This window comes from Hyperolius riggenbachi, chromosome 1 (assembly GCF_040937935.1).
Source record: "Hyperolius riggenbachi isolate aHypRig1 chromosome 1, aHypRig1.pri, whole genome shotgun sequence".
Lineage (NCBI taxonomy): Eukaryota > Metazoa > Chordata > Amphibia > Anura > Hyperoliidae > Hyperolius > Hyperolius riggenbachi.
Window position 1 is genome coordinate 652,281,144 of NC_090646.1, and position 13,070 is coordinate 652,294,213.

At 44.8% G+C, this 13,070-nt stretch overlaps 1 protein-coding gene across 4 annotated transcripts in view; it reads left to right on the plus strand.

Moving 5' to 3' along the window:
- Nucleotides 1-13,070, plus strand: part of KIAA1328 (KIAA1328 ortholog) — a 343,620-nt gene that overhangs the window by 30,879 nt on the left and 299,671 nt on the right. For all 4 annotated transcript variants that reach the window (XM_068251844.1, XM_068251829.1, XM_068251853.1 and 1 more), the window contains one exon: nucleotides 210-325. In XM_068251844.1, coding sequence (XP_068107945.1) covers nucleotides 210-325 — 116 coding nt within the window. The remainder of the gene's footprint in view (nucleotides 1-209; nucleotides 326-13,070) is intronic.

Genomic DNA, 13,070 nt, shown 5'->3' on the forward strand with positions numbered 1-13,070 from the left:
CCCCCCCCCCCCCCCCCTTCGTTTTTTTGCCCTTTAAACCTTGATGCGCTTGGTGAGTTTTTCTGCAATGGTTTGCTAACTGCAGGTGGTGGCAGGCAAACCGGCCTTGGAGAGTGTTTTTCGATAGGCGATGGTGCCTATGAATTGGGTTGTGAGTTGAAGGTATAGTAGTTGCTGTAGTATTTATCCCCTTCCTCTGTGTTTTCCAGGGTGAGCGAGGAGAAGGAGGTGACGGAGGAACGGCTGAAGTCAGAGCACGAGTCCTTCGAGAAGAAGATCCGGCATTTGGAGGACCAGAACAAGCTCATCGCCACTGAGAGGGAAGATATCCTTTTTATCTTCATTTGTGTCCCACCCCCCTCCCCCGTCTCTCCTCCCCGTGTCTGCTCCACTCGCAGATATAATTACACTAATTTATGGACAGGAATAAGTCTGCATGCGTTTCCATTCAATAGCACCACTTATCAGCATGGGCCAGTGGCTGCTGCGGCTGGAAACGGCCATCCAGCTGTGTACGCCAGGCTTCTGCTCTCCGCAATCTACATTTGTCAACGCGTTTCCATCTCCTCCCGCTGAAAACAAAGCTATTTCCATAAGCATAGCGGGCCACACAATAGCTCCGGATTGCCTCGTGTTTAATCAGGTTCTCCCGAACGCTCACAGCATAATCTGCAGCCGCTGACGTCTTGTAAAGAGAGTTTAAAGAGGAACTCCAGTGAAAATAATGTAGTAAAAAAGTTTCTTCATTTTTTACCATAATTATGTATACATGATTTAGTCAGGGTTTGCTCATTGTAAAATCTTTCCTCTCCCCGATTTACATTCTGACATTTATTACATGGTGACATTTTTACTGTGGGCAGGTTATGTAGCTGCTCCTAGCTGTTTTGGCTGTTAGAGACAGCTGTAAACAGCTGATTCCTGTCTGTGAACATTGTTACATTGTGGCAGTTTGCCCAGAGTACCGCGGTACTCAGAGCTTCTTGTGGGAGGGGTTTCAGCACAAAATCAGTCACACAGCGCCCCCTGATGGTCTGTTTGTGAAAAGCATTCTATTTCTCATGTAAAAGGGGGTATCAGCTACTGATTGGGATAAAGTTCAATTCTAGATTGGAGTTTCTCTTTAAAGGGGAACTGTGGTGAGAATACGGTAATGAATAAAATGGCTTATTTTTATACCATAATCCTTTATAGATTTAATCGGTGTTTACGCATTTTAAAATATTTCCTCACCCTGATTTACACACTCAGAAATATTACTGCCCTGTCCGTTGCAGCTTTGCGGAATGTTTTGTTTCTCCGAGTTCTAAAGCCAGTGAAAGTATTGCCTGGTCTCCCAGAATGCTCTGGGGGAGAATTCCGCATAGCTAGACAGCCTAGGTCAGGTAATGCACATTAGGCACCATTTCCCTCCTTTCAAGTAGCTAGTGATGCTTATTAGACCACATTCCCCCTTAAATTAGTCAGTGACTCCCATTAGGCAGCATCCCCCCCCCCTTAAACTGGTCACTGTGTATCAATGTGCGATTGCATTACCCGATGTCAGTGCACAAAGGATGGGGATGAATGCTAAGGGACCCCTGGGGGTGCTTGAGGCACCCAGTTTGTGAACCCCTGTCCTAGGTTAAGCATCACTGGGAGGGTGGATAAGGTAGCGTTTCTGTTGCTGAAACCAGGAAAATTAAAAAGTGGGCATCCTGGATAATTTACTGCATTCTACTATATGTCACTGTAGTGTCTCTTTAACTCTTCAACAGCTGTAGACTGGCACAAGTAGGGTGTTCCCTTTACAACCTGCAGTCAGGGAGGGTGATGGGTACGCTTTATCTGTTCTCTGTATGCTTGCTGGGCCAGACTGGAAAGGGCCCAGGCCTTGGTCAGCTGAAGCCAAAGCAGGGAGGAACGGCAGTGCCTCTTTAACTCTTCAGCAGCCACAGACGGGCACAAGTAGGGTGTTCCCTTTACAACCTGCAGTCACGGAGGATGATGGGTACACTCTATCCGTATGCATGCAGGACCAGATTTCCATAAAGGGCCTGGGCCTTGGGCAGCTTAAACCAAGGCTTGGAGGCTGGACTTGAAAGAGGGCTTGATTGGATATGGAACAGAAAGGGGAGGTGGCAAGCGACAGCATATTCAAATTTCACATCACATTTCAGCATCTAATAGTGTATTACCAATGTAGTGTCTTCTCACCACAAGTAATAATCACTGCTGAGTAATAGGACATAATACTGTAGTCTTAATGGTGGTCTGCAAAGACCACGTCTCTTCACAGGTTTCTAAGTTCTAAATATCCGGAAGCCATGGATTAGCTGACATTTAAGCTATCCTTTCCAGTGTTGGACTATGTGGCACAGATAGCAGGTAAAATCGGGCACATCATCAGCCCCTTTAAATCAAAGTGTCCGCCTAGGGTTACATGTTGCAGCATCAGTAGACCTATAGCTTTGCAGAGTTAGCATGCCTTATCAGAGTAGCATAGCGAGCTCTATGAACTTATGCCTGCTAATTGGCAATGGCGAGAGCTCCACTTGTCCTGCCCTGAGCCCCTGCGGGTCCTATCACTGTAAGGGACGTTATCCCCACACTTTGGCACAATAGGGTTTCTGTCAAGTTTCCTGTCAAGTGACAGGCAGCCTATTGGGCCAATCGAAGTGCGGGGATAATGTCCTTTAAAGTGATTGGACCCGCAGGGGCTCAGGGCAGGACGAGTGGAGCTCTCGTCATTGCTAATTAGCAGGCATAAGTTTGTAGTAGCTATGCTACTCTGATAAGGTGTGTTAACTCTGATAAGGTGTGTTAACTCTGATAAGGTATGCTATTTTTCTTAGTGAATCAAGTCCTTAGAGTGGTATAAAACTCTGACATAAGATTCAATGAAAATGGTTTCCTGTTTTTTATTACCCGTTCAGTTATACCATATTTGCTTTTGTGAACAAGTGATTGTTTACAAATTACAAGTACAGTTTATCTGCTCTGAAAGCTGCCATTGCATTTTCCTCATGGATGTTAATATATAAATACAGCAGCTATCTAATGAGAATTTCTCATTTGCCAGCTCAGTACAGTTCAGTTTCAGCATGTGGCTGGCTGTAACTAATTGTAGCAACAGAGAAGTGTAAAGAAAATACAATGTTATCACCTTTTCGGATGCGGATCATAAGCTGAAGGAGCTTTCCATTGAAAAACAAAGTGATGGGTTTAACAGATTTAATGCTGTTCTGCAACTTTATTTTTATTTTTTGTTTTTGTTTTTTTGTTATAGTAGGTTTAAAGCTGTAAAGAATATTTTAGGACAAATGGCAAATGCTGAGTTTCAGACCACTTTAATGCTGCTTACACACCAAGACGTTACAGGCGCACGTTAGTGCGCCTGTAACGCTCCCCCAACGCACAGCAATGTAACACAAGTGGGCTGTTCACACAGCCCACGTTGCGTTACATGTAATGCTGCACGTTCGGTGCAAAGTGCAGCATGCTACGGCGTTGGAGCGGCTATAGCCGCGTTAGACTGTTTGCACATGCGCAGTGGGGGGCGGAGAGGAGTCGGGGAGAGCCAGCTACAGTAGCCGCGCACATGGCTACTTAATATTCACTGCACTGGCGGCAGCTGATTGGCCGGCGGGACCACGTGATGCGGAGTGTCTCGCTCCGCATCACGTGGTCCCGCTGGCCAATCAGCGCCACTCTGGGAGACATTATAGGAATCGAGCCGCCGAACGCGGCTCACTCTACCGTCGGCTTTTGCAGCACCATACGTTGTGTTAGGTGCACGTTATGCGACCTTAACGTGGCACCTAACACAACGTCTTGGTGTGCAAGAAGCCTAAAGGGAACCTGAAGCGAGAAGTATATGGAGGCTGCCATATTTATTTCCTTTTAAACAATGCCAGTTGCCTGGGCGTACGAGAGGTATCTGCGCAGGAGACTTAGGCACAGGATACAGCCGGTATATGGCTGATCCTGCTGCTGCACGAGTTCCTGGGCGTGTTAAAAAATAATCTCCCTCCAGGCCGCCATGGATAGTGGGAGACTTATGTAATTTGGCTTCCAGCAATTGCTGGAGGCCTAATTATTGTGTTTTAAAATAACTTCAGCTCTGTCTTCTGACAGCACCGAAGTTACTCCCTGTGCGCTGCTATAGCTGTAATTCCTATTACGGCCTGTGATGGCGCCGGCTGCGCCCAAATCTCCTGCGCTGGATTAACCATTTTCATTGCCTGGCAGCCTTGCTCATCAATTTGGCTGCAGTAGTGTTTAACACCAGAAACAAGCATGTGGCTAATCTTGTCAGATCTCACAGTAATGTCAGAAACACCTGATCTGCTGCATGCCTCAGCAGGGCTGCCAGGCAACTGGTATTGCTTAAAAGGGAATAAAAATGGCAGCCTCCATATCCCTCTTGTTTTAGGGTCCCATCATTCTGCATAATACACTACTTCGCTTACATCCTTCCCTAAGTGTCTCAGTCATTTACCCTTCGCACTTCCAGAGCTGTGCTGCCATTTTTCTTTCCAGGGGAAACAAATGGGGGTAAATTTCCTCCTCCGCCATTAAGGCAGCCGCGTTTTATTTTTCATAAGTGATAGCGGATGTATGACGGTTCCACCATCAGCGCAGCCATCCCGCGTCTGTTAGCTGACGTTCCCCCCGAGGTACTGGCACGAGACCCTGCTCTGTACGAGAGCGATGCACTCCACAGGCCTTCGCCCGTAGACCCCCCACTTTGGGCCTCTCTGAAAGAAAAACTGCCAGAAAGCCGTATTTTTTTAAATTTTCTTGCGTCGGGCCCACCCCCCACCTCGAAGCATTCTCATTTTCATTATCGCGGGATAATTGATGGAGTTTCTCCGACTCGCCGCGGTAATGAGGTTTAAACGTAATAATGCACTACTGTCTAATAACTGAGCGCTGCTGGCATTTAAAAGCCTCCTAAATCAGTAGCTTTACTATGAATTTATTAAGGGTTTTTTTTTTTCCTTTTTTGGGCATTAGCTTTAATGGCGGTTATTTACATAAGCGCACATCCCATTAACCGCCACCGGGGCTGGGAAACATGCTGAACCCTTCATATTTTCATATAATTATTGAACATAATGGTTTCATTTGCATCTCTAAACTGCGCTGCCGCGGTCAGGCTCGGCAGTTGTGCCTTGGCGCAGTCTCGTTCGTGTCGGCTCGATTGACATCATTAGATTTTATGCTCATATTCCCCCCCCCCCCCCCCCTCAATTCCCCTGAATCCTATCAGTAGGATAGATGCTTCTGCTGGTAAAATATCGCCGCGCCCTTTAGAAACGTCTATTAGCAGCTTACTTGAAACGTTTGTAAATAAATCAGGGAGGTCGATTGTATTTATCAGTCGGTCCTGCTGGCATTTCAGCCACATCAGCAACTTTACAGCGAGTCATCGTACGGAAAATTGCACACAATACTGTGAATTTTTTGGCGTATGCTTTCAGTGTATTTATTTTTGGATGAACAGTCGACTTCAGTAGACGGTTCATATTTTTCGACGTCCTAAACCTAACTTAATTCCTCCGAATGCTATGGGGAAGTGCGATTTGTGATTACGGTCAAATGTGGAAGTTTGTAGCTAGCTATAAATTAAAGAAGAACTTGTGACCAAGATTTGAACTTCATCCCAATCAGTAACCTATACCCCTTTGCCCATGAGAAATCTTTACCTTTTCTCGAACATCATCAGGGACATCTGTATGGCTGATATGGTGGTGAAACCCCTCCCACAGTGTGATGTCAGGACCTAGGTCCCGACATCACACTGGGAGAAAGAGCTGGCACATCCAAAGTAAATCTTTATTGGTTCCATGTAGAAGCAGAGGGACAACGTTTCGGAGCCACATAGGACCACTTTATCAAGGCAATGTTTGCTCGAAGGTAAAAATCTGCTGTGCAGAAATTCCTGTATAGGGGCCAGTGCACATTAAAAACCTAGCAGATCCGCAAAACTCTAGAGGTTTTTGAAGCAGATTTCACAGCAATTCTAGGAATGTTTAGAGAGGTTTACTAAACATGCCTAGCATTTTTGCAGTGTTTTTGTGTAGCAGATTTCATATATTGTTACAGTAAAGCTGTTACTGAACAGCTTCTGTAACAAAAACACCGGGAAAACTGCTCTGATCTAGTGTTTTTCAGAGCGGTTTTCCACTTTCCTATACTTTAACATTGATGCAGAAACTCCTCAAATCTAAAAAATGCTGCAGCCCCCGAGTTTGCGTTTCTGGATGAAACGAACTGCTCTGGTGTGCACCAGCCCATTGAAATACATTACCCAAGCAGTTTTCAAACAGCTAGCGATTTTAGAAACGCTCCAGAACCGCTCTGGTGTGCACCAGCCCTAGGAAGGGGAGTCAGGCTCCTCTAGACACTTGCATGCAGCGATGTGTATTCTTCTGGGATCAACAGCTGATTGGCTGCTGCTATGTGAAAATTGCTCTCGTCCAGAATTCATTGTTAACCGGTTCAGCGCCGCAGTCCGAAAATCTCATGCATCCGAGCAACGTTCACCTCCCATTCATTCGCCTATAACTTTATTGCTACTTATCACAATGAATTGATCTAGATCTTGTTTTTTCCGCCACTAATTAGGCTTTCTTTGGGTGCTACATTTTGCTAAGAATTATTTTTTTCTAAATCCATTTTAACAGGAAGATTAAGAAAGAAATGAAAAAAATTCATTATTTCTCAGTTTTAGGCCATTATAGTTTGAAATTAATATACGCTACCGTAATTAAAACTCATGTATTTTATATGCCCATCTGTCCCGGTTATTACACCGTTTAAACGATGTCCCTATCACAATTTATGGTGCCGATATTTCATTTAGAAATAAAGGTGCACTTTTTCAATTTGCGTCCATCACTATTTATAAGCTTATAATTTTAAATAATATAATAACATACTCTCTTGACGTGCATATTTAAAAAGTTCAGACCCTTGGGTAACTATTTATGTTGTTTTTGTTTTTTTTTATTGTATTTTTTTTTATTTTTTTTTTAATAAAAAATGTATGTGGGTAATTTTTGGTGTGGGAGGGAAACTGTTTGTTTTACATGTAAAATAATAGTTTTCTTTAATTAAAAATGTATGTGGGTGCAGTTTACTATTTGGCCACAAGATGGCCACAGTGAAAAAATTCCTAGATGCGAACGATTTCGCATAGAGGAACTAAAGATCAGAGGAGTTGTTTCCTGGGGGCAGAAATACCGCGCTCTCTGGAGAGAAAGCGTCGGTATTTCTGCGGGGAGGTTAGATCGGTGAATGGGAATTATATTCCCATTCACTGATCGGAGGGCTAGCGGGGGGCGGCGGGTACGCGCGCGGGCGCGCGCCCGATCGCGCGCACCATGCAGGGGAAGATGCAGTGCCTATCTGGACGAGAAAGCTCGTCCAGATAGGCCGAACTGGTTAATACATTGCAAGGAAATGAACAGCGCTACTTAACCGCTTCAGCCTTCAGTCGTTTTCACTTTACGCATCCGAGCAATTTTCACCTCCCATTCATTAGCCAATAACTTTATCACTACTTATCACAATGAACTGATCTATATCTTGTTTTTTCCGCCACCAATTAGGCTTTCTTTGGGTGGTACATTTTGCTAAGAGCCACTTTACTGTAAATGCATTTTAACAGGAAGAATAAGAAAAAAACAGGAAAAAAAACATTTCTCAGTTTTCAGCCATTATAGTTTTAAAATAATACATGCCTTCATAATTAAAACTCACGTATTGTATTTGCCCATATGTCCCGGTTATTACACCGTTAAAATTATGTCCCTATCACAATGTATGGCGACAATATTTTATTTGGAAATAAAGGTGCATTTTTTCCGTTTTGCATCCATCACCATTTACAAGTTTCAAATAAAAAAAATATAGAAATTTTTAATCTTTACATTGATATTTAAAAAGTTTAGACCCTTAGGTAAATATTTACATGTTTTTTTTTTATTGTAATGGTTTTTCTTTTTTTTTTTATAACAAACATTTTATTTGGGTATTTTTGGGAGGGTGGGATGTAAACAGCACTTTTATAATGTAAATGTGTGTTGAGTTTTATTTTTTTCACTGTTAGTTGTAGTTTTACTTTTTGGCCACAAGATGGCGGCCATGAGTTTGTTTACATGACGTCACTCTAAGCGTAACATACGCTTAGAGTGACGCATGGGGGACGCAACAGCCAGAAAAAATGAAGCTTCTGAGAGAAGCTGTCGCTTTTTCTGCGGGGGAGAGGAATCAGTGATCGGGCACCATAGCCCGATTCACTGATTGCCTAGCTAACGAACCGCGGGCCGGGAGCACGCGTGATCGGCCGCGGGAGCGCACATGGCCTCCTGGGCATAGCTAGTACGTCCAGGAGGCCAAAGTAGTTAAAAACCGATAAGTGCCTACCTGCTAGAGAGTGCAAGCCCCACTTGTGGGATAAAATACACACCTAGCATACACATGACCTGTCTACCACTGAAGGATGTTGGTTTCCTGTTACAGCTTCCATGCAACTTGTTAAGTACTCGTCCCTCCCACTGCGGAGAAGTCATCCTTGATGGGAGGGGACCTAACACTAACTAAATCCTAACCCATGTATATGCATTGCCTGGGTGCGGCCAACCAAGTAAAATTAAAAATTTAAATTACGCCAAAGGTGGATCAGCGCATCACCACGCCGCTTCCGAATGGCCTCTAATCAGAGGTGCGCTGATCCACCTTTTGCCCAACTTCATTGTTATAGGGACACTTAAAGAGACTCCGTAACAAAAATTGCATCCTGTTTTTTATCATCCTACAAGTTCCAAAAGCTATTCTAATGTGTTCTGGCTTACTGCAGCACTTTCTACTATCACAGTCTCTGTAATAAATCAATGTATCTTTCCCCTGTCAGACTTGTCGGCCTGTGTCTGGAAGGCTGCCAAGTTCTTCAGTGTTGTGGTTCTGCTATGAATTCCCCCTTTCAGGCCCCTCTCTGCACACTGCCTGTGTGATATTTAGATTAGTGCAGCTTCTTTCTGCTCTCATCTTTTACAAGCTGGATAAATCGTCCTCTGAGCTGGCTGGGCTTTCACATACTGAGGAAATTCAGACAAGGGCAAAGCTGTTTGCAGGAAGAAAAGAGCAGCCTGAAACTTCAGTGCATGAGAGATGCAGGGGAAAAGAAACACACAAATGATCTCTTGAGATTCAAAAGGAAGGGTGTATACAGCCTGCTTATGTATGGATGTATTTTCTATGTGTGGACATACTGTACATCAACCTACTTCCTGTTTTGGTGGCCATTTTGTTTGTTTATAAACAAACTTTTAAAAACTGTTTTTAACCACTTTTAATGCGGCGGGGAGCGGCGAAATTGTGCCAGAGGGTAATAGATGTCCCCTAACGCACTGGTATGTTTACTTTTGTGCGATTTTAACAATACAGATTCTCTTTAAGTCAAAAAAAAAATGAGTTTTACTCACCTGTGGCTTCCAATAGCCCCCTGCAGCTGTCCGGTGCCCTCGCCGTCTCCCTCTGATCCTCCTGGCCCCGCCGGCAGCCACTTCCTGTTTCGGTGACAGGAGCTGACAGGCTGGGGACGCGAGTGATTCTTCGCGTTCCTGGCCACAATAGCGCTATCTATGCTGCCATAGCATATATCATATACCATATAGCAGCATAGAGGGTGCTAATGTGTCTGGGAACGCGAAGAATCACTCGCGTCCCCAGCCTGTCAGCTCCTGTCACCGAAAGAGGAAGTGGCTGCCGGCGGGGCCAGGAGGATCGGAGGGAGACGGCGAGGGCACCGGACAGCTGCAGGGGGCTATTGGAAGCCCTAGGTGAGTAAAACTCTTTTTTTTTTTTTGTTTTTTTTTTTGTTTGACTTAAATGTCCCTTTAAGCACGGAAAAAAAATCACTATCTGAAAAATCACATAAAAAGTGCACAAACTTGTGAATTTGCAGAGGAAAAATAAAAATCAAAGGGCAATACATGTAAGTTAACTGGATTCTTCATAAAATTTGTCTTTGAGTGACTCTGGTGGGGGTTAGATTGTGAGCTCCTCTGAGGACAGTCAGTGACATGACTATGTACTCTGTAATGTGCTGCAGAAGATGTCAGTGCTATAGAAATACATAATAATAATCCTATAATTAAACCCTAAATGTCCCTGCATCATCCTCCTGTCAATGTGTCACGTGTGTGTTTTGGCTACTGCGCATGTGTAGCCGTTGGGACAGGAGGACGGCGGGTAGGCACACGGCGGACAGGTGCGCGCGCTGACCTGCCGCGTCGGTGAGAGAGACTTAGAGCCAGCTGTTAAACGGGCTTAGGTCAACTAGTAATTATATGGTAGGACATTAGACTATGACTATGGTGGAACTAGACTTTAAATCGATAGATTGCAAAGTGGAATGTTAAATCAAGAAATAATTAATATGGTCATGATTGCCATGTCATTTGTTCATATTGTTTGATCTACAATCAGCTTTTTGGCAGACATGAAAAAAAAGACGGCACCAACTGCCAATATCTGTAACCACACACCCCTTTCAATGCGATAGGCTAAAAGATTGCTTTTTATAGATGTGCACAGAGGGAGATACTGGTTGCTTGGCAGTTGGAAACCGCTATTATATCCCATAATGCAACAAAGCTCACAGACATTAAACGGTCAGGACCTCTGTCCTGACATCACACTGTGGGAGGGGTTTCACCACAATATCAGCCATACAGACTCCTCTGATGGTCTACTTGAGAAAAGGTAAATATTTCTCATGGGAAGGGGTATCAGCTACTGATTGGGATGAAGTTGGTTCTTGCTTACCCTCCTTAGCGGTATGCCCGACACTGTGTCAGGCATACCGCCGGCTGTCCCCAGGAGTCCCCCAGTGTAATTTTAAGTGATCACATAGCTGTAATAGCTTCAGATAGCACTAGGCTAGCTAGCAGTGGTGGCTGGCATCTTTCCACCCCCCCCCCCCCGATTACTTTTGATCGCCGCTAAATACATTACCCCCCTGGATCCAGCGATCGGCGCAGCCTCCCTGCACATCTCCGGTCCTCTCTATGGGGAGGATCGGGTCTGCGCATGACGTCATGTTCGATCCTCCCCATAGAGTAGAGCGGAGGTGTGCAGGGAGGCTGCGTGATCGCTGGATCCAGGGGGGTAATGTATCGGGCGATCGGGGGGATCAGAAGTAATTGGGCGGATGCCGGCCACCATTACTAGCTAGCCTAGTGCTAGCTGAAGCTATTACAGCTATGCAATCACTTAAAATTATACTGGGGGACTGTCGGCTGCAAACCCTCCGGCGTGCATAACGCTCAGGAGGTTAAAGTACTCTGACCTCGGCCCCGATATTTTTAATAATGTTTTGTTATTGGTGCTATGTGACTAGCACACAACACCAACCTCAACCCCCCCCCCCCCCTTCCAGCACCCCCTATGGCCCCATTCTGCCATCAAATATGGGCAAGGAGGTAGTGGCAGTTCTTCCTCCCCTCTGCCTGTCCTTAGCACGCAGGGGAGCTACTCTGTATGCGGGCTTGTGTTGATTGAGCTCAAAAGGATATCCAACCTCAAATACCACAAGATCGCACGCACCGCAGCTTGCCTGTGTGCTTTGTGCAGAGAATATAGGAAACCATAGCGGCGAGTGGAGGGGGCTGAATTATGGACGCGCAGAGTGGAGGAAGAACTGCCACTTCCTTCCCAGCCCATATTCAACATTCTGCTCCGTCGAAGATTATGACTGAGCAGAACGGGGACTACAGGGGGCGCAGGATGGTGCTGTGTGTGTGTGTGTGTCACAGCACAATTAACAAAACAATATTAAAAGTATTGGGGGGGGGACCATGTCAGGGGTACTTTAAAGAGCTGTCAGCCATACTTTCTCAACCCCCCCCCCCTCCCACATATATAGGTAGATAAATACTTTCTCTACTTACATAACATATCTATTGCACTGTTCACAGTTTGATTTTAGTGATTTTTCTAAAGTAAAAAAAAGAGAAAATCCTTCTTGGCTTTTCTCATTTTAACTGTGGCTATTTTGAAACCAAGCCTGATGACATTTCCTCCCTTACTCTCTTATGCCTAATTTGCTCACCCTTCACTATAAAAAGTGAATTGTCTCAGCATGAGAAATATTGGCCAATCTAAGAGGAACAGAGGTGTGGGAGGGGAAGAGGCTTCAGCCAATCAGGCTGCATTAGTTAAAGGGATACTGTAGGGGGGGGGTCAGGGGAAAATGAGTTGAAAAAAGGTGGGAGGAAAGGCTGCGCGTCCCTAAACACATGCTGCAATTGAATGGTTAATCACACAGGCATACACCGCCTCTGTCAGACTGAAAAATGCATGCCCTGCATCCTAGACAAGTGCTAACATTTATTAAACTAGGAGGAACTTTAGCTTCCAATATGATTTGCATGCAAAGTATATTATACTAGACACTTGCGCCACGGTGAAGCAAACCTCCGGGCAAGTGACCTAACCTAAATTTAAAACCTTGGGAGCAGCTAAGCAAAAAAAAAGTGTAACTAACATTTTGTTGAACAGCAGTAGCAGATTTGCATATGATTTGCATCTGAATTGAATGCAAAGTGTGCAGAAAATCTATTTAGGTGCTTCACACTGAGCTGGTGGTCATTTCAGATGCAGCCTTAGTGGTATGCGCTGGCGTTCTCCTTCGCTGTTCAACAAAATGTAAGTTACACATTTCTTTTGCTTAGCTGCTCCCAAGGTTTTAAATTTAGGTTAGGTCACTTGCCCGGAGGTTTGCCTCACCGTGGCGCAAGTTGTCTAGTATAATATACTTTGCATGCAAGCCATATTGGAAGCTAAAGTTCCTCCTAGTTTAATAAATGTTAGCGCTTGTCTAGGATGCAGGGCATGCATTTTTCAGTCTGGCAGAGGCGGTGTATGCCTGTGCGATTAACCATTCAATTGCAACATGTGTTTAGGAACGCGCAGCCTTTCCCCCCCCACCTTTTTATTAACTATGTAACTGTCAGGTTAGCTGCTCCCAGCCCCTCCTCCTGAGTTTCCTGTTTGCATAAGAAGTAGTAGCAGATTTG